The sequence below is a fragment of the Callithrix jacchus genome, chromosome 17 (genome assembly GCF_049354715.1).
Source record: "Callithrix jacchus isolate 240 chromosome 17, calJac240_pri, whole genome shotgun sequence".
Classification (NCBI taxonomy): Eukaryota; Metazoa; Chordata; class Mammalia; order Primates; family Cebidae; genus Callithrix; species Callithrix jacchus.
The window spans coordinates 42205069-42227331 of NC_133518.1; the positions used below are offsets into that span (position 1 = coordinate 42205069).

At 36.5% G+C, this 22263-nt stretch overlaps 1 protein-coding gene across 13 annotated transcripts in view; it reads left to right on the forward strand.

Moving 5' to 3' along the window:
• The window catches only part of XRN1 (5'-3' exoribonuclease 1), a 119982-nt gene that overhangs the window by 43775 nt on the left and 53944 nt on the right, over nucleotides 1-22263 (forward strand). For all 13 annotated transcript variants that reach the window (XM_008983719.5, XM_008983721.5, XM_008983720.5 and 10 more), the window contains 8 exons: nucleotides 710-823; nucleotides 3897-3995; nucleotides 6086-6201; nucleotides 6746-6892; nucleotides 10773-10862; nucleotides 11520-11655; nucleotides 17678-17734; nucleotides 17865-17997. In XM_008983719.5, the coding sequence (XP_008981967.1) occupies nucleotides 710-823; nucleotides 3897-3995; nucleotides 6086-6201; nucleotides 6746-6892; nucleotides 10773-10862; nucleotides 11520-11655; nucleotides 17678-17734; nucleotides 17865-17997 (892 nt within the window). The remainder of the gene's footprint in view (nucleotides 1-709; nucleotides 824-3896; nucleotides 3996-6085; nucleotides 6202-6745; nucleotides 6893-10772; nucleotides 10863-11519; nucleotides 11656-17677; nucleotides 17735-17864; nucleotides 17998-22263) is intronic.

The following is a 22263-nucleotide window of genomic DNA, read 5'->3' on the forward strand; positions in this document are numbered from 1 at the left end:
AAAAGATGACATATTAATATAAACTGATTCAGCAATGTATAATAGAGATTATTTAATATAGCTTACAAAATACCTTATTCTTTGTAAGAGGTATTACATGCTCAAACACTCACTATTTGTAGTTAGGAAACTTGCCTTTTATAATTTTTTAAGGACTTCATCTCTAAAAGAAAAAATCTCAGCATTAACTTATACCCTTGAATTTTGCTTTTATTCTTCAAAAATATTTGCCTCAAATAATCTAATAAATATAAAAGGCATTTGCTTTTGTGTTTGCAATCTTAGATATGATAAGAGGACAAAAAATTTTAAAGTATGTAGTGATCCTATAATTTGTGGTGTTATAGTACAGTATAGTGACTGAGTGACTCAGAGCACTGGCTACCTGAGTTGACTTCTTAGCTGCATTACCTTGGACAAGATTCATCCCCATTCTGTGCCCCATTTTCTCATCTGTAAAGTAAGGCTAATAATGGTCTCTGCTACAGAGGTTTGTCTTGCTGATGAAATAAACTCAATAGATGTATGAAGCACGTAGAAGAGTGCCTGCCATATAACCAGTCAAATTTTAGCTATTAGCATTATGTAGAAAAATCTTCACATTGACATTTATAAACAGCATAGTCATAATACCATAGAAAAAAACTTGATATGCCATCTATAGAAATTTTGACTAAGATGATTTACTTTTGTATTTTATTTTATGTAGGACATCCGAGCTTTTGACTCCCGTTTCTCCAATATCAAAACATTGGATGATTTGTTTCCTCTGAGAAGTATGGTCTTTATGCTGGGGACTCCCTATTATGGCTGCACTGGAGAAGTTAGTTTCCATTATTGTTACTGATACAGTCTTCTCTAGTTTCAAGCAGTTATTTACCTTCTCTTCCTTTAGGTTTGAAGTAAAATATGATAATGAAGGAAAAAATAAAAAATTTTTCCATGTAACTTATGAACACAGTATTTGACTTATATATCTAAAGACTGTATACCTAAGACTATCTAGCTTTAGTCTTGAGCAGATTAGAATCAAGAGATGGTATGTTCAAATGCTGATCTCTTTTTTCTAAGCAATTTTGTTTATTGTGGTATGGATGAAGCAAATTTGAAACTCTTTTAGACATGTAATAGGCTTGACTGAATTTGTAAATGTGTTCATATTTGAGGAACTTCAGTTCCTAAATGGAAAAGGGTATATGCAAATATGGAATGGGAGAAAGAAAAAAAGAGCCCATAAGGACAGATTTGTACATATTAGTGTGAACTCATGGTTTCTAAAATATGTGTATATGTTTGTATATCTGTGTATATAGGCACATGTATACATGTATGTGTATATACATGTATGCATATGTTCTATACATACATGTATTTTCTAGCTCTATTTGCTCAAAGGGATAAGAAGCAAAGACACCTTAGCACAATCAGCACATGTACCACCCAGATCTTAACCTCTAATTTCATACCTCACTAAAAGGAAAAGGACTTTTCAGAGAAATTGCTGATTCTGGATCTGGGGCAGGGAGCATACAAGATGAACCTGGAACATCTTGTTATGCCAGAAAGTAAGGAAGTGCTCAAAAGAATGCTAGGAGCTTGTCATGTAAACACAGGAACCAGGTTAAAGGTATTACCACTGGCCAAATCTTGGATACTTTGAGTGACAAAATAATTAAATTCAGTAATGAATTATTAACCAGTAAGGGGGAGACAGGAATTCATGATTCTATAGTGATAGTAAAAGGATAAATAGGGAAAGGAAGGGCTCTTGTTGATAGTAGCATGTCAGAAGTAAATTTGGAGAGTGTGCTGTAGTTGAAAAACCATTCTGCAACCATTATGATAAGGATTGAATCATGTAAGAATTATCATTGGGAAGTAAATCTAGGGGGAATTTTTTTTTTTATCAGGAGCAGGATATTTGCACAGTCTTAGAAAGTATTTCCTACACACTATTAGTTTGCTGCAAGGGAAACAAAAAGTGTAATTATGCAGGGAAAAAATTGAGCAACATCTTGATGGTATAATCAAAGTTAGCATCACATTAAAAGAGACGAACATTGTGTACCTCCAGATGTAATACCCTGTGAAGGACACATTATCTATGCAGTATTCTGGCCAGGAGTTCAAGACCAGCCTGGCCAACACAGCAAAACCTCATCTCTACTAAATTTATAAAATTAGCTGAGTATGATAACACATGCATGTAATCCCAGCTACTTGAGAGGCTGAAAATGAGAATTGCTTGAACCTGGGAAGCAGAGGTTGTGGTGAACTGAGATCACACCACTACACTCCAGCCTGGATGACACAGTGAGACTCTGTCTAAAAAAAAAAAAAATACAAAAAAAGTGATAACTTAACATAAAATTGAAAGGTCAGTGTTACGAAAATCAAAGAAAGGCAGTGGATACATTTTAGATTAAAGGATGCTAAAGAGATAAACAAATGTAATATCTGATCCTAGTCTGGATCCTGTAATAAAGGAAGAAAAGAGTTCTATAAAGGACGTTATTAGGTCAACTGACAAAATTGGAATATGGATGATAGCTTAGATAAAAGTATTATGTTAATGTAAATTTATATACTTTATACTGTGATTATATAGTAAAATATCTATCTTAGGAAATATAAACAAATATTAAGAGGTCAGGGATATGATATATGTAATATATACTAAATGGGTTCAGAAAGATAAAATACACACACAGTACACAAATGATAAAGCCATTTGTTTTACAATGCTAACAACAGGTGAATCTGGATAATTTTTTTTTCTTTTTATTTTTTGAGACAGAGTCTGGCCGTATTACGCAGGCTGGAATACAGTGGCAGATCTGTGCTCACTGCAATCTCTGCTTCCTGGATTCAAGTGATTCTCCTGCCTCAGCCTCCCAAGTAGCTGGGATTATAGTCATGAACCACCACTCCTGGCTAATTTTCATATTTTTAGTAGAGACCGGGTTTTGCCATGTTGGCCAGGCTGATCTTGAACTCCTGACCTCAACTGATCCACCTGCTTCGGCCTCCCAAAGTGTTGGGATTACAGGCGTGAGCCACCACACCCAGCCTGGATAAATGTTTTCATTTGTAGTGTTCATAATTGTGTTCTTTGTAGTGTTTTTAGTTTTGCAGCTTTTTGATACTTTGAAATCATTTGCAAATAAAAAGTTAATTTAAAAAAGAATGATTGGGCCAAGCACAGTGGCATACACCTGTAATCCCAGCACATTGGGAGGCCAAGGTGGGTGAGATTGCTTGAGGCCAGGAGTTTGAGACCAGCCTGGGTAACATGGCAAAATCCTTTCTCTGCAAAAAATGAATCGGGCTTGGTGGTGCACACTTGTAGTTCCAGCTACTTGGGAAGCTGAGGTGGGAAGATCATTTGAGCCCAGGAAGCCAAGGCTGCAAGCCAGCAAGCCATGATAGCACCACTACACTCCAGCCTAGATAACAGAGCAAGACCCTGTTGTCAAAAAAAGATTGGCCAGGTGCAATGGCTTACACCTACTATTATCCTACCACTTTGGGAGATCAAGGCAGGAAGATCGCTTGAGCCCAGGAGTTCAAGGTTGCAGTGAGCCTTGATCCCACCACTTGAGCCTGAATGGCAGAGTGAGAGCCTGTCTACGGCCATACCACCGTATGAATTTACCCGATCTCTTCAGACAGAATGAGATCCTGTCTCAAAAAGAAAAGATTAATAACAACCATTAAAGCAATGATACAGTGATGAAAATTTACGGTATTATACCCACTTAGAAATTTCAAGAGAATTTTCACTTCCAACTTGTCAATAATGTATTTAAAAAATAATAGTGTTCCAATAAGTTAAAAAAAATAAAATACTCTGAAAGAGACTAAAATATACAGTGATTTTCTTTTTTTCCCCTCAGGTTCAGGATTCAGGTGATGTGATTACAGAAGGTAGGATTCGTGTCATTTTCAGCATTCCATGTGAACCCAATCTTGATGCTTTAATACAGAACCAGCATGTGAGTAGTTTGCATTGTTTCAGTTAGAATTGTTAAACTTTTAAAATATTCGTATATCTTTGCCACTTCCTTTAAATTTATTTCAAATATTATAGTTAATATTGATTAGATTCTCTCTCCCAGTTGCATCTAGTGTTATTTAAAAATAAGTGTGGAATCTGTGCTCAAAAATTTATGTAGATCTTTGTGGGGGAAAACCACTGAAATCCCATTAATTTGTAGTGATTGTTAGGCATTATTGTGTTCAAGCTTATGAGAGGCACATTGTTAGCCTACCCTCTGGGAATAGATTTATGTGTTTTAAACTTTTAATAAAATTCAGAGCCTGCATTTTTAGTTGCAAGTGACAAATGGCCTTTCTGCAAAGGTTGTATGTATCTACTCAGCTAAGAATGAACAATCTCAACCCTAAAGAATATTGGGAAATTGCATTTAAGTTCACAGCATCTTTTTCAGAACTCTCTCACCAAAAATTTCCAGTGGCTTTCTTTTCTCCTGTTAAAATAGAGGGAAGGTTCTGTTACTGTCATTTGTTCTTATTAATTGATTGGATAATTAACTTAGCTAAAATTAATTCACAGTCAGTCAGCTAATGCTACTTAGGCTTTTTTCCCCCCACTAATGGTAAAATCTAAAGCTTTCTTCCTGTGAAATGAATTTAAGCCATTAGGTATCACCACACCCATTGGGAAACTTTATGTATGAAAGGCAGTCATTCCTAAAATCTTACCATCTGGTGCCTGTGGAAGAACAAATTTAGACAGCATAGTCAGGAACCAGGAGAGTGGCCCATTAGATAAAGTAGCTGGAGTTTTGTTCTGGGAATCAGTGAAGCTTAAAGGACTTGTGTTCCTTCATCCCCAGCTCTTTCTAGATCTAGAAGAGCCTGTCCTCTTGTATAACAGTTTGCAGTGTTGATGGACATGCCTTCTCCAGTTTAGTTTCTTTCTTTTTACATTCACTCAAGCTGCCTTATTTTCTACCACAGTATTCTCAGCTACTTATTTTATATTTTCTAGGATGTTTGTGATGGTTTTAATTAGTTTTAAATTACAGCAAAGCCCATTATTTCTCAAAAGGAGTACTATTGGCAATTTAGGCAGGACAATTATGTATTAAATACAACTGTTTTGTATATGGCAGAACAGTTGGCATCTTTGGCTCAAGAGCTTTAAGTGCTAGTAGCCCATGCCAATTATTGTAATTAAATGTGCCCCTACACATTTCCAAATGCTTGTTAGAAAAGTGATGCTACTTATGATTGAGACCTACTACCTTATTCTTCCATCTATTCTGGAAAGCATACCTGATTTGTATTATATTATTGCTAAATCTGATGACTTTCTTAAGTATGTTTTATTGTTATGTTCATGATGTTAGAATTATATGGCAGTTTATCCTAGTTAGTATTGGATTCATGAATCATTTGCTTCCTGGTTAAATATTATATGATCTGTTACTTTTTCTTTTAATGTGACAATATGTTTTCTTCCCTTAAATATATAAATTAAGGTTACATTTCATTGACTGTATTAATTATAGGTCTATACATACTTGTATATTTTCATATGATAGTAAATATTAGAGGAAGAGAATATTATTTATATCCATATATGAAGGACACTTTTAATTTTTCTCAGTAGCAACTATTTTGATGACGAAACTATTTTTTAATTCAGGCTAATAATTATTGAGGCCTCATTTTGTCCCAAGTACTTTGCTAGGCCCTGCTTGGAATATGAAAATTAGTAGAAACAAAAACAAACAAAAAACTTGCCTGTGGAGTTTGCCATTTAGTACTTACAGTAGAGTTTATTTCTTGAGACAGTTTCACAAACTGTATATTTCCTCCCCCCTTTTATCCATCCTTGGGAATTCTGCCCTTTAAGGAGAAAGAGAGAGGAGCAGAAAAATTCTGCCTACAGATCCTTTCAAAAAAAAGGGGAAATGGATCTAAGTGAGAATCCTTATATTGCCACAATCCAATGGTTAGTGATGTCTTGATTATCTCCAGATTTTAAAGGTAAAGAAATAACATTTAATGTAAACTTGTGTTTCCATAATTGACCTTTTTGTTTTTATATTTAAAGAAATATTCTATAAAGTACAACCCAGGATATGTGTTGGCCAGTCGCCTTGGAGTGAGTGGATACCTTGTTTCAAGGTTTACAGGAAGTATTTTTATTGGAAGAGGATCTAGGAGAAAGTAAGTTTATGTTAGAGAAATTTACTTAAAGTGGCAGAAAAATTAAATGATAAAGATTAAATGCTTAATATTTCAGTATTTTCTTATTAATTGCTCTGAATTGTCTTAAAATTATGCATAAATTTCTCTGATGGTAATCTTTCATCTGAATGGCACATGTTTTAGGTGGTTGGAAAAGACAGTTCTTATTTTTTAGCAGCTAACAAATTGAACCTTGAAAAAAGGTATCAGGGGGTGTGTGTGAATCTCAATAGTATATTTCCTTGCATCTCGTTATTTCATTTTCCTTTATAATTACATAATTTATTTACATGCTTTGTTAACTTGGGTTTTGAAGCTTTTCTTCTAGTTTTTCAATTACTGCTGCTTTGGAAGTAACCATAATAACTAAAATATAGAGGAATAATCAAAACTGAGCTTTTCTAAGAATTGAAAGCAAAACCTTTTATTCCTTGAACAACATTTTAAAACTGGTATATGTGTGTGTGTGCGTGTGTGTGTGTGCGTGTGTGTGTGCATGCGTGCATATATGGTTTAAATTCAGCCCTCATGGAGACCATAAAGCAAATGTGGGTTTAAATCTCAAATTCAACAAGAAAAATGAGGAGGTACCTGGATATACTAAGAAAGTTGGAAGTGAATGGATGTATTCATCTGCAGCAGAACAACTTCTGGCAGAGTACTTAGAGAGGTAAGTACCTAATAAGATCCTAGCGGGCATCCAAAATCTTAGGAAAATACTGTTTATTTTGCCTTGCTGACATTAGTTTTAGAGGACAAATTTTCCATTAGTGAAATCTGGCATATGTTATATGTAAACGTAATTTTGCATTATGGAATGTCATAGCCACTAGCTAAAATAGAGTAAAAATCTTAGGATAGTGGATTTTTCTGATTCTTAGAACTGTGTAGCTGCACAGGTTACTATCCTAGAATTATTGAATTCTGTTGCTGAAATTATCTAGGAAATTGCACATGATGTTCTTGCTGGGTGTCTCACATCATTTTTCATCTTTGTGTCCCTGCCTCTGTGTCCTAATTTCCCCTTTTTATAAGGACACCAGTCATATTGGATTAGAGCCCATGCTAATGGCCACATTTTATTTGACTGCCTCTACTAAAAACCCAATTTCCAAATAAAGTCACATTCTGTAACTTCTGAGTGGGACAGGACCTAATTCATTCCCATATTACCATCTGGAAATTTAGATTGTTTCTCTGTCCACTTCCTTATTTCTTTAAAAGGTCATACTTAAACTACTTTTTCTTAATTTTTCAACTTGACGTATTTATGGATTTTCTGCTATGAGTGGCTTTCCTACTCTGAGCTTCAGCTTTCTATGACTACCACCACTCTGGAGTCCCTCACACACATATTTCCCCTCACTAAAGTTTTATCAAGATTTTTAATTAAGGCTTTATTAAAGCTTTACTTCATTATAATGAAGTAAATGTTCACAGCTCTACCTTAGGGAGTCTTAAGATTACGTTTCCTTTTTTGTACACATTTTTGTTTTCTCTGCTGCTTTTTCATTTGCTATTTGTCTGTGTTCATAATAAATTCAGCCCTAATCTCTGCTATAGCTGTAAAACTCAGTGTGGTCAAACAGATCAGGTCATTGCTCAGTTCCATTTTCCTCAAATCTTCTTTTAAACCTTCTGTCTTCCTGCTGCAGTTTGAACTGATTGCTCTCTAGGGCTGTTGTGCAGCTCTCATTCTGGAGTTTCCCGGTACTGTCATCCTAGAAATTCAGTTCTCTTCACCAGTCAGCCATATAGGATTCCTTCATTTTCTGACTCTCATACCTCACTCTTTCTGATTTATATCTCCATTCTGATGGAGTACTTACTTCAGTAGCTTCCTGAGGAAACTTGTATGTCTGGAGATGTCTTTATTCTTCTCCTGCACTTGATTGATAGTTTGCCTGGGTATAGAATCCTGGATTGAAGATTATTTTCCTTCAGAGTTTTGTTTTTGTTTTTGTTTTCGTTTTTGAGACAGAGTCTTGCCCTGTTGCCCAGGCTGGAGTGCTGCATGATCTCAGCTCACTGCAACCTCTGCCTCCCCAGTTCAAGTGATGGCTCCCAAGTATCTGGGATTATGGGCACCGCAACCACATCTGGCTAAATTTTATTCTTTTTTTTTTTTCAGTAGAGCTGGGGTTTCACCATGTTGGTATCAAATCCCTGACCTCAAATGATCTGCCTGCCTCGGCCTCCTGAAGTGCTGGGATTACAGGCATGAGCCACTGCACCCAGATTTCCCTCAGAATTTTGAAAGCACTGTTCCATTCTCTTTTCATTTCCATATTGCTATTGATAAATCCTTCGCCATTGTGATTCTGAATTTCTGTATGTGACCTATTTTTATTTTCTGAAATCTTTTTAGCACCTTTCCTTTACTGGTGGTCTTTAATAATGTGAGGATGTGTGACTTGGTACGGATCTTTTTTTCCCCTTCTTCTATTCATCCCTTTCAGGCTTGAAACTGATGCGTTCCATTCTGAGAATCTGTCTTGTATTATTTCTTTGATAATTTTCTCCTCATTATTTTTTTCTGCTTTCTATTTCTGGGTATCCTTTTAGTCAAATCTTAGACCTTCTTGATTAATCTTCTTTGTTTTCTCTCTCCTCATCCATTTCCTATACTGTTATACTTCCGTTCTACTCTGGGAAATCTTTTCAGCTTTATTGTTTACCATTTAAAATTTCTATTTGATTTAATCATTTTTTACTAAAAGTATGTCCTTATTCTCTGGCTATATATAGCATCTTGTTCTTACAGAAAATGGAATATCTTCATTTATTTCTCTGAAGATGATTCTAGGATTTTTCCTTCTATTTTTTGTGTTTTCTGTTTTCTCCAATAGCTTTTATTCTTCCTGTTTGATTTGGTCTCTCTTTCATGTTAAAGTTTTTTTATAGTTGTTCTTGTCTGGTGATTTTTTGATATCCAATCATATTTAAGAATGAGGCACTAAAAAGCTGATTGGAAATTTAGTGTACTTAGGTAGGGCCTATCAGATGGGACTTTACTGTTTCTACAGAGGACCTCCTAGTATCACTACCTCCAGCCTTTTCCTTGGCAGTAGATATGAATGTAGTGGATAAAACTGATTGCCAGTATTCTGGAAGTTAACCAGGGAAAGGGGGTTTCATTACAAAGTGGATACTATGCTACATCTCCCAGATGATGTTTCAAGACTGAAAGACCTATCCTACTGCAGCAGTAATGCTGCTTTCTGACAGTCCTCAGCTGTGAGCCCTCTTCAGTAATTGCTTGGATGAGGAAAACTGCCTCACCTAACGTTGTTTTCCCTTCCTACAACAGCCACAGATCAATGCCTGATCTATAAGGAGGTATAAAAACCTAGACATTCTGATTGCCCCAATTCAAGGCTAATCTGAAGGGCCATCCCAGTTTGAGATCTTTATGGGGTTGGCCGAGGAATTCATTGAGAATTAATCGCAGCCCAGCCTCTCCCTGTGCCCAATTCTGCTTTCCCTTTCCTTCCACAGGTGTTGATCGCACAAGCACTTTCTACTAAACTTCATGCAGGCTTATTTCCATTGCAGAGTCCATTCCTAGAGACCTTATGCCTCCTAGTCTGCTTCCTAGTGACACATTGTACAGTATTTATGCTGTACATTAATTCCCTGTTTTCAGTATAACACCTGTCCTCTCTTCCTTGTGCTGTCCTCACCCCCAGCTCCCTGTGACTGGCATACACGAGGCTAGAGTATCTCCTATTTGACCTCTTCAAAATATAGTTACAGGTTCTATGTTGGGGTGATAGGCAGGCAACCACATGACACTCTAACTGCTTGTTATACAAACTTTAAATCTTACTAAACCTCATGCCACACTTTCAGATGTACCTGGAACCTATAATTCCTGACCTTTTTCAGCGTGTTCTGTGTTTTAAATCAAATTGCTTCTTATTGCCTCCTCCCACTAGTAGTGTAGGGTTTAGCTTATTACTGTCTGTCAAATCAGATAACATTTATCCAGTTTCCAATTTCTAAAATTTTAATGGGTTATATATGCCACCAGATACTGTGCTTCATTTTTCATCTGTCTCTCTAGTTCTATGCTCTTTTTTATAATATATTTTCATTTGAATGGATAGAAGAGGGACAAAAGATAAGCACATATGTCCGGTTTGCTGTATGTATCCAAAAGTCCTGCACACTTCAGAAAGAAATGGAGTGTTGAGGAATATCAGAAGAAGCTTCTAATCGATTTTAATTTGCTGTATTGTGGAGTGCTCTAGTTTTGTTGTGAAAATTAGAAAATGAACCTCTAGATACCATTTTTGTCTATCAGCTGTCATTATAATGAAAGCGGGTAGACTCAGTAACTGAAGTTTAATATAAGTTTATGACTTGAATCATAGCCAGTGGGAGATTTGAGGGCCTAGGAGTACTCTGACTTACCAGTCTTTCAGTTATATTATAATAGTCCTCAGTATGCTTTATATGTCTCTTTAGGATCTGAAATTATTACATAAGAAGTTTATCTGAAGTTAACCATATATATTTTAAGGCAATATTTTTGTTTGTTTGACCAGAGCTCCAGAACTATTTAGTTATATTGCCAAAAATAGCCAAGAGGATGTGTTCTATGAAGATGACATTTGGCCTGGAGAAAATGAGAATGGGTAAGCAAGATTTTTATGGTATTTATTACCTAATAGTTCAGTTGAGTATTTCCAAAGGCAGATGCATCTGGTTTGTCAAGAATTTCATATTATAACTTTTTTTTTTTTTTTTGAGGCAGATTCTTACTCTATTGCCCAGGCTGGAGTGCAGTGGCTCAAACATAGCTCACTTCAGCCTTGGTTCCCTGGACTCGAACAATCCTCCTACTTCAGCCTCCTGGGTAGCTGGGCCTGTAGGCGTATGCCTCTACATTTGGTGATTTTTTTTTTTTTTTTTTTTTTTTGGGTAGTAACAGGGTCTCATGTTGCCCAGGTTGATCTTAAACTCCTAGGCTCAGGCTATGCACCTGCCTATGACTCCCAAAGTTCTGGGATTACAGGCGTGTCTTCTTACTTCTTCTTTTTTTTTTTTACATTGTTTCATTTTTGCTTTAAGAGCTTAAAAGTTTTTCTTTATTTATATCAACAAATACTTTTAATCTTTTTGTGAGTTTTTTAATTACTAAGAGGTAACTTGTCCATATTTGTATTAGATTTATAATTAGTCCCAATTAAGTTCAGTGACTAATTATTAGTTATATAAGTTTGATGTCTTTTATAATTTATTGCCCTGATAAAGTTGTAATCAAATTTAAAAAAATTTTCTTTTTTCTTTAGTGCTGAGAAAGTTCAAGAAATTATTACTTGGCTAAAAGGACATCCTGTCAGTACTTTATCTCGTTCTTCTTGTGATTTACAAATTCTGGATGCAGCGATTGTTGAGAAAATTGAGGAAGAAGTTGAAAAGTGCAAGGTACTAACTTTCAGTAACCAAGATTATTGATGAGATCTAGAATTAATGGACTATACATTATTTTACAAATAATTCATTTGTGTTTCAACCAAATAAAACATATACTTAGAGATTCTACTTAGTATCAAATAATCCTGTAATTTAAAAAACATTCTGGCTGGGCATGGTGGCTCATGCCTGTAATCCAAGCACTTTGGAGACCAAGACGGGCAGATCACCTGAGATCAGGAGTTCAAGACCAGCCTGACCAACATGGTGTAACCTCGTCTTAAAAAAAAAAAAAAAAAGTTCTAACCATTTACAGTAACCATTAATAGCCAATAGTGTTATGCCAAATTATATTTATATTGTATATCACTAAGACGTTAATGACTAATGTGGCCATTAACTACTACTAATGGCCAGTTCTTAATATAACTTATATTAAAAATTATATTAAGAAATTATGTTATAATTTATATTAAGAATTAAGTTATATTAAGAACTGGCCATTAACCATTAACATATTAGTGTTATGCAATATTATAAGCTTATAAAATTATATTTTCAATATACAAAAGCCATAGCATTAAATTTTATGCTCTTGTAGTGTTTCTGATATTGAGAATTAATATTTTGTGATTCTAATCACAGTAGAAAGTGTCCTTTCTTTTTTTTTTTTTTGAAACAGTATCTCTCTCTGTTGCCCAGGCTGGAGTGTAGTGGCATGATCTCAGCTCTGCAACCTCCGCCTTCTGAGTTCAAGCAATTCTCCTGCCTCAGCCTCCCAAGTAGCTAGGATTACAGGCACCCACCACCACGCCCAGCTAATTTTTGTATTTTTTTAGTAGAGATGGAGTTTTGCCATGTTGGCCAGGCTGGTTTTGAACTCCTGACCTCAGGTGATCCATCCACCTCGGCCTCCTAAAGTGCTGGGATTATAGGGGCGTGAGCCACCACGCCCAGCCTCTAACTACATTCTTTAAAGAGACAGTTCATCTTTTTGTAAAACAAAAATATATAATTGACTTTTGATAATCAATTATAAAATGTACTTTTCTTTCTTTTTTTTTTGAGATGGAGTCTTGCTCTATCACCTAGGCTATAGTGAAATGGCGTGATATCAGCTCACTGCAACCTCTGCCTTCAGGTTCAAGCAATTCTCCTGCCTCAGCCTTCTGAGTAGCTGGGATTACAGGCACCCGTTACCACGCCCAGCTAATTTTTGTAATTTTAGTAGAGACCAAGTTTCACCATGTTGGCCAGGCTGGCTCCAACTCGTGACCTCAGGTGATCCGCTAGCCTTGATCTACCAAAGTCCTGGGATTACAGGCATGAGCCACCGTGCCCGGCCTAAAATGTACTTTTCTTACTCATACACTCATTGAGTTACTAAAAATTTTTGAAATCCACGATCTCTCCTATTTTTTACGTCTCACTTTCTTTTAAGGCAGTAAACTTTGAGTGCATATTTTATCTATAGAAAATGAATTTATTATATTGCCTTTTTCAGTGTTTGATGTTACTTTTCACAAATTTGCCCTTTTTATTAAAATGTTATTGCCTTTCCAATACAGCATTCTCTTGTTCGAACTAATTGCAGAATAAGTTAAGAACTGGGTTCTGGAGCTGTCTCCCCTGTCCCCTAAGTTTGAATCAGTTTTTTTTTTAATTTTACTCTAAGTTCTGGGGTATACGTGCAGATCACACAGGTTTGTTACATAGGTCTACACGTGCCATGGTGGTGGTATGCTATATCAATCACCCCATCATCTATATTAGGTATTTCTCCTAATGCTATCCCTTCCCAATCCCCCCAACCCCCTGCTATTTCTCCCCCAGCCCCCCACCCCCCAGGTCCCGCTGTGTGATGGTCCCCTCTCTGTGTCCATGTGTTCTCATTGTTCAACACCCACTTATGAGTGAAAACATGCGGTGTTTGGTTTTTCGGTTCCTATGTCAGTTTGCTGAGAATGGTGGTTTCCAGTTTTATCCATGTCCCTGCAAATGACATGAACTCATCCTTTTTTATGGCTACATAGTATTTCATGGTATATATGTGCCACATGTTCTTTATCCAGTCTATCATTGATGGGCATTTGGGTTGGTTCCAAGTCTTTGCTGTTATGAAGAGTGCCATAATAAACATACATTTTGTATATGTCTTTATAGTAGAATGATTTATGATCCTTTGGGTCAGTTTTTTTATATTAATAACCCTGGCAAGATACTTAACCTTTCCTTCCATAACTCTGTTTCCTCATTGGTAAAATTACAATAAAATAGTTCCTGCTTCATAGGGTCCTCAAAAAGATTAACTGAGTTAATACTGAGTAAATGACTTCTAATAATGCCTAGCTATTATTAATGCCTAATAATGCTTGGATGCTTTTATTAATTCCTTTTTTTTTTTATTTGGGAGGAAGGCAGGAAGGGAGGGAAGGAGGAAGGGAGGGAGGAAGGAAGGGATGAAGGAAGGAAGGAAGGAAGGGAGGAAGAGGGGAGGGAGGGAGGGAGGGAGGGAAGGGAAGGAAGGAAATCAAGCAATGAGAGAGACATTGCCGACCTGGATCTAGAGGTTTACAAGTTGATTTCTTTTTTTCTTTTTTTGAGAGAAGGAAAGAAAAAAAAATGAGTAAAGGAGAGGAAGAAAGAGGAAGAGAAAGAGGGAAGGTGAACGGAAATACTGCTTTATTCTGAAAAATAAATGGGTATTAATAATGGCCAATCAATGTTTCATTTAAACCTATGAGTAGGTGTGATGTGGTATTGACAAGAATGTATATTTTGTGTATTTGAAGTGGAGAGCTCTATAAATATTTATTAAGTTTACTTGTTCCGGATCTGAGTTCGAGTCCTTGATATCCTTATTAATTTTCTGTCTCATTGAATCTAAGTCTCTATGTATCTGGGAGTTAGGATCGTTAGCTCTTGTTGTTGCATTGATCCTTTTACCACTATATCTTTGTTGCTTTAAAATCTATTTTATCCGACACGAGAATTGCAACTCCTATCACATACTAAAGAGATGTGATTATAGTCTAGAAAATCACCACTAGATGACTCTTTTTCTCTTTAGGAAAAAAATATATGGCTCAGAGCCAAGAGTTTGATTTTTGAAGGGTCATTGATAATCAGCTGAAGATAGAAAGTCTGTATTTCTTTTTAATTGTCTTTCAATGTAGAGTGAAATCAGTTTGTTCACCATCATTTTTGAGGTGAGTTTTCCACTTAAAAAATGTTTAAAACCTTAAGCCCCTCAATTTTAACCCATTTGGATTCAGAGCTTTCTAAAATGTTTCACACATTTTCCCTTTACCTTGCAAATGGAAGAAACATATACAAAGTTTTAGTCTATTATTTTGATTACTACAATTTTAGAAATATATGTGCATGTAGATTAGACAGGAATTTTCTTAAACCTCTTAATGTGTCATGGAGGTGCAGTTACGAGTGACTTTTTTGCTTTCAGTGTTATGTTACTAGGACAATAAAAGAAGGAGAAAAAACTAAAACATAAACACAACAATTCTGAAGATAATTTAAACTTTTCTTATTAATGCAGGATTAATAAGAAAAGTTTAAATTATCCTGCCTCAGCCTCCCAAGTAACTGGGACTACAGGCATGCACCACCACGCCGGGCTAATTTTGTATTTTTAGTAGAGCTGGGGTTTCTCCATGTTAGTCAGGCTGGTCTTGAACTCCTGTCTCAGCCTTTCGAAGTGCTGGGATTACCGGCATGAGCCACAGTGCCAAGATTCTGCATTTCTAATAAGCTCCTAGGTGATCACATTTTGAGTAGCCAGTTTCCAAACTTCTCATACATTAGGTATGGGTTGGGGCCTATTATGAACATTACCCAGCTTATTCATTTGCCTAATGAACCAGTTTTGATAGCCATGTCGTCTAATCAATGCCATAGTGTAATAATGCCTAAGAATGTCTTAGAGCTTATGGGTTATTTTTTGATATGCAATACTCCAGGCACAGTTCTTGTGCCTGCTTTTTAAAGTTCCTTTAAATATTCATAGGCTTTCCTTTTGCTGTTGTAGTCTTTTTTTTTTTTTTTTTTTTTTTTTGAGACGGAGTTTAGCTCTTGTTACCCAGGCTGGAGTGCAATGGCGCGATCTCGGCTCACCGCAACCTCCGCCTCCTGGATTCAGGCAATTCTCCTGCCTCAGCCTCCCGTGTAGCTGGGATTACAGGCACGCGCCACCGTGCCCAGCTAATTTCTTGTATCTTTAGTAGAGATGGGGTTTCACCATGTTGACCAGGATGGTCTCGATCTCTTGACCTCGTGATCCACCCGCCTCGGCCTCCCAAAGTGCTGGGATTACAGGCTTGAGCCACCGCGCCGGGCCACTGTTGTAGTCTTTTAGTGAATCTAGTCTGCTATGAGCTGACAGCATAGACACTTTGTCAATAAGACCTTCACTGTTCACTCAATTAAAATTGTAATATCTCCCCCCGCTACTGCTATCCTCCTTAACTGCTTCATTTTTCTCTAGGCTTTTTACCTTCTAACATGCTATATATCTTCCTTATTTTGTGTCTTATATATCTCCCTCAACTAGAATAAGAGAACAGATCACTGCTTTATCCCCAGCACCTACATTAATCAATATATAGCACACAAATGGAACTTGGTAAATATTTATTGAAAGAATAAGTGAAATGTGTCATAACAAAAAAAATAGATACTGTTTAAAGGCTTGGGCATTTTATAATATATAAATACATGAACCCTATAGTTTATGGACTCTGGAGCGTAGGTTCGGTCTGTGTCCCTTTATACTTATTCTCATAAGCTGCGTTCTAAAGAGAGGTGACTGCCATATAATTAAACTGCTGTAATTTTTTTTAATTGGGTAAGTATTAACTTTAAATTTTTTAGTATGAATAGTAGTTTATGAATTATAAAGGATATAAATTATTCTCATGTTTTATTAGCTAGAACAGGTAATATTTCCATCTTACAGATGGAAGGAAACTGATGCCTAAAGTAGTTGTGTGATTCACAGAACTAGCAAGTAGCAAAGATAGGAGAAAAGTCTTCTTCCAGCATTTTTTAGATAATGAAAAGATTCTAATATCAAGTGTTACAATAAATTCAAAGCAAAGGGTTTTGTCAAATGAATGCCACCATAGTTTACAAGTGGCTACAAAATTCATGGTATGATCATAAATCAGTAATTGATACTTTTTAAAAGTATGTAAATCTTTATTGGCCATTGTGTATAATTCTTTTTGTAGTTATAAAAAAGACATTTGAATAGGATAGCATTTATATAAAGTCCAAAACAGACAATTATAACCTTTTGTGTTAGAAGTAAGGTTACTTGGGCCGGGCGCAGTGGCTCATGCCTATAATCCCAGCACTTTGGGAGGCCGAGGCAGGTGGATCACGAGGTCAAGAGATCGAGACCATCCTGGTCAACATGGTGAAACTCCGTCTCTACTAAAAATACAAAAATTAGCTGGGCATGGTGGTGCATGCCTGTAGTCCCAGCTACTCGGGAGGCTGAGGCAGGAGAAGTGCTTGAACCCAGAAGGCGGAGGTTGCAGTGAGCCGAGATTGTGCCATTGCACTCCAGTCTGGGTAACAAGAGCAAAACTCCGTCTCAAAAAAAAAAAAGAAGTAAGATTACTTTAGGAAAGGGTAGTAACTGGAAGGAGATGGAAAGGATTTCTTATGTTGTTTTTAGCAATGTTGTTTGTTGAACCAGGCATAGTTACACATAGATATACTATAAAAGTTCATTGGTCTACATACTTATAATTTTTCATTTTTGTAACCATGCTGTCTTACACTTCAACAAAAAATTTTACTTTAAAAAGTTTTAAAATAATAATTTAAACTATAGGCATTTTATATGTGTTTATTTTCTTTCTCCTTGCTGCAACTGCAGAACTTTAAATATTTTAAAAATTAGTCACTTCATTTGGCTTTTTAAAATTCCGCCATGTGGAAATAGTGGGTAGTTGAGTGATTTTAAAATTTTATATTTTAAAAATATTTAACAATTTTTCTGTTTCCTCAGCAAAGAAAGAATAATAAGAAAGTGCGAGTAACAGTGAAGCCCCATTTGCTATACAGAGTAAGTTCCCTATCAAAGAATTCAGAGTTGTTGCTTTCATTTTGAATGCATGAAAGGAACAAAAATGTTCTCAGAATATTAGTAGGAAAACATTCTGTTTAATTAGAATTAATAGCTTTCTTCTCTTTAGCCTTTAGAACAGCAACATGGAGTCATTCCTGATCGGGATGCAGAATTTCGTCTTTTTGACCGTGTTGTAAATGTGAGAGAAAACTTCTCAGTTCCAGTTGGACTTCGAGGCACCATCATAGGAATAAAAGGAGGTAATATCTTAATACTTGACACATCTTCAAATTAATTTATTTGTAAAGTACTACACAGGCTTGTCTGTTTTTTATATCCAAGTAGAAACTGACTGTAAATCAGGAACAAACTAAACCTTTTTATGTTTTAGTTAAAATTTTTTTAGGTTATGCTTTTCAGAGAAAAAAAAATCTCTTCTTTTTTATTATATAATCATCTGGAAAGACATTAAAAGATGGAGAAATTGAGAAGGGGCTGCAGAGAATTTAGTAGTTTATATCCCTATAAAATTACACAAGATCTTGGTGAGCATACATGTTTTCATAAAACTGATAGAGAATTTTCATTGTTTCTCCCAAGTTAAACATTTGTCTAATCTTGTTCAGAGCTTTATCTTTATTTTCATTGTAATCACTTAGTCTCTGAAAATAAATAAACTTATATTACATTAGTTACAGTTAAAAGATTTGAAAATTTCCGGGCTCAGTGGCTCACGCCTGTAATCCCAGCACTTCGGGAGGCCTAGGTAGGCAGATCACGAGGTCAGGAATTTGAGACCAGCCTGACCAACATGGTGAAATCCAGTCTCTACTAAAAAATACAAAACTTAGCCAGCTGTGGTAGTATGTACCTGTAGTCCCAGCTACTGAGGAGGCTGAGGCAGGAGAATCACTTGAACCCAGGAGGCGGAGGTTACAGTGAGCTGAGATCACACCATTGCACTCCATCCAGCCTGAGGGACAGAGCAAGACTCCATCTCAAAAAAAAAAAGATTTGAAAATTGAACGTGCATGTTATTAATTTGGACTTTATGAATACAACTAAATCACATATGGAAAACAGACCCATCAATCTGTTGTACAACAGTGTGCATATGGTTCACACTACTGTACCGTACACTTAAAAGTGGCTAAGATGGTGAACTTTATGGTTTTTTTTTTTTTGAGACCGAGTCTCACTCTGTTGCCCAGGCTTGAGTGCAATGGCATGATCTCACCTCACTACAACCTCCGCCTCTCAGGTTCAAGTGATTCTCCTGCCTCAGCCTCCCGAGTAGCTGGGATTACAGGCACACACCACCACACCTGGGTAATTTTTGTATATTTTTTAGTAGAGACGGAGTTTTACCATGTTGGCCAGCCTGGTCTCAAACTCCTGACCTCATTATCCACCTGCCTCAGCCTCCCAAAGTTCTGGGATTACAGGCGTAAGCCACCACACCCAGCTGTTTGATGTTTTTTTAACCACCAAAAAAAAAAGGAGAAGGGGAAGAAAAAAGAAAGCAGCAGCTAAATATCTGAATGTGCCCCCAGAGATATTCCTGGAATAACCAGCTTTATATCATAGATTCAGAAAAAAGTCAGTGCCAGCATGAAGCAGCATCATGCATGCAGGGGTCAGTGTGCTGGCAGCACTCTATATATATCACAGACACCCAACCTCTTGGTCTCACCATCCCAAAAGTAGGAAGAACAGGCAGGCCACTAGCCAAAGAGAACTGCTTAATTAGTGCCAGCAATGTGCCAGGCACTAACATATTTTGCATTTAACCCTCACTGTTACCCAAGGGGTGGGTGTTATTTTCTCACCTGAGAGGTTAGGTAACCTTCCTGTGCTCACATAGATAAGTGGCAGAGCTGGTATTTGAACTCCTTCCCCTGAGTCCTACCTAAATTTGAATGTGGTTCTGTACATTTTCCACCTGTAGATCCTCTTTGGATCTTACTGCCCACCTAAAAGAATTTTCTTCCATAATTTTGTTTTCTCATTTTTTAGAAGACTCACTGTTGTTAAGATGTCAATGAAATCAGTTGCTTTGGCTGGGCGCGGTGGCTCACACCTATAATCCTAGCACTTGGGGAGGCCGAGGCGGGTGGATCACAAGGTCAAGAGATCGAGACCATCTGGTCAACAAGGTGAAACCCCGTCTCTACTAAAAATACAAAAATTAGCTGGGCATCATGGTGTGCGCCTGTAGTCCCAGCTACTCATGAGGCTGAGGCAGGAGAATTGCTTGAACCCAGAAGGCGGAGGTTGCAGTGAGCCGAGATTGTGCCATTGTACTCCAGTCTGGGTAACAACAGCTAAACTCCGTCTCAAAAATAAATAAATAAAATAAAATAAAGTAAAATACTTAAAAAAGAAAAGAAATCAATTGCTTTGATTTATAGAGTCAAATAACTCTCAATCAAAATCCCAGTAGCCAGTTTTTTAGAAATTGATAAGCTGGTTGTAAAATAAAGCAGAGGCTCTAGACTAACCAGAAAAATTTGAAAAAGGACAAATTTGGAGAATTTACCCCACCTGATTTCAAAACTTTACAAAGCTAGAGTAATGAAAAACAATGTGAATTAGTATAAAGATAGATATATAGATCAATGGAATATAGAGTCCTAAAATAGACCCATATCTATATGATCAATTGATTTTACAACAAACGTGCCGGGATAGTTTGATGAAGGGATAATGTCTTTAATAAGTGGTGCTGTCCTCATTAGTCTAGTGGTGAGCAATAAGAAAAAAAACATGTAAATTAGTGTAAAAATCGTGCTGGATACATTGAGGGTTTGTTTAGTGTAAAAGAAAAAAAATGGCGTTGGAACAATTAGACACCATATGCAAAAAAATAGGCCATAACTGCTTGCCTTACATCCTCTATAAAAATTAGCTCTATAAATTTAAGAGCTAAAATTATAGAACTTTTAGGAGAAAATCTCAATAACCTAGAATTTGGTAAAGATATTTTAAATAACACACAGAGTCTGAAAGAAAATTGCCAGCCGGGCACAATGGCTCACACCTATGATACCAACACTTTTGGAGGCCAAGACAGGAGGATTGCTTGAGCCCAGGTGTTTGAAACTAGCCTGGGTAACAAAGAAAAACTCTGTCTTTAAAATAAAAAAAAAAACTTTAATTAACTAGACATGGTGTTGTGCACCTATAATCCTAGCTAATTGGGAGGCTGAGGTGGGAGAATCACTTGAGCCCGGGAGATCGAGGATGCAGTGATCCATGATTACACTCCTTCCTAGGTGACAGAGTGAGACCCTTTCAAAAAAAAGAGAGAGACAGAAGGAAGGAAGGGAAGGAAGAAGGGAAGCAAAAAAGAAAAGAAGTAAGGGAAGAAAAAAAAGAAAAGAATAGGCCAGGGGATGGAGGGAGGGAGGGAAAAAGAAAAAAAAAGGGGAGGGGAGGGACAGAAGGAGAGAAGGAAAAAGAAAAGAAGAAAAATAAAAAGGCTGGGCATGGTGGCTCATGCCTATAATCCCAACACTGGGAGGCCAAGGAGGGTGGATCACTTGAAGTCAGGAGTTTGGGAACAGCCTGGCCAACATGATGAAACCCCGTCTCTACTAAAAATACAAAAATTAGCCAGATGTGGCGGTGGCTGCCTACAATCCCAGCTTGAACCCAGGAGGTGGAGGTTGCAGTGAAATGAAATCACACCACTGCACTCCAGCCTAGGCAACAGAGCAAGACTCTGTCTCAAAAACAAAAAAAAAAGGAAAAAGAAAAGAAAGAAAAATAAAATTGCTACTTTAGACTTCATCAAAATTAAGAAAGAAACAACCCACTCTTCAAAAGGCACCATTACAGAAATGAAAAGGAAAATATTAGCAAAACATGAATCCAATAAAATGCTTTTATTTAGACTACATAAAAGTTTTTTACAACTTAATAAATCAAACAACCTAGTTTTTAAACGATCAAAATAGCTGGACAGATATTTTACCACAGAAGATATATGGATGGCAAATAAGCACATGAAAGATGTTCAACATCATGTGTTGTTAGGGAAATAACAAATTAAAACCAAATAAGATATTACCACATACAGACTAGAATGACTTAAATTAAAAAGAGTGATTATACCAAGTGTTGGCAATGAGACAGGGCAGCTAGAACTCTCCTATATTGCTAGTGGTAATGTAAAAGATAAAAACCACTTTAGAAAGTAGTTTAGTGGGTTCTTTTTTTTCTCCCCCTCATTGGTGGGTTATCATGATGAAGGTAAGTTCTTAAAAAGTTAAACATATAGCATAGGTCCCAGCCATCACATTCATGGGTGGGTATTTTTACTCAAGAGAAATGAGGGCTTAAATCCACATAAAGCCTTGTTCATGAATCTTCATAGCAGCTTTATATGTAATAACCAAAAACTAGAAATAAGCTAAATCCCCATAGACAGATGAATGGATAAACAAATTCTTGGATATTTATGCAGTAGAATACTTCTGAGCTATAAAAAAAGAAACAACTACTGATAGACACAACATGGGTGA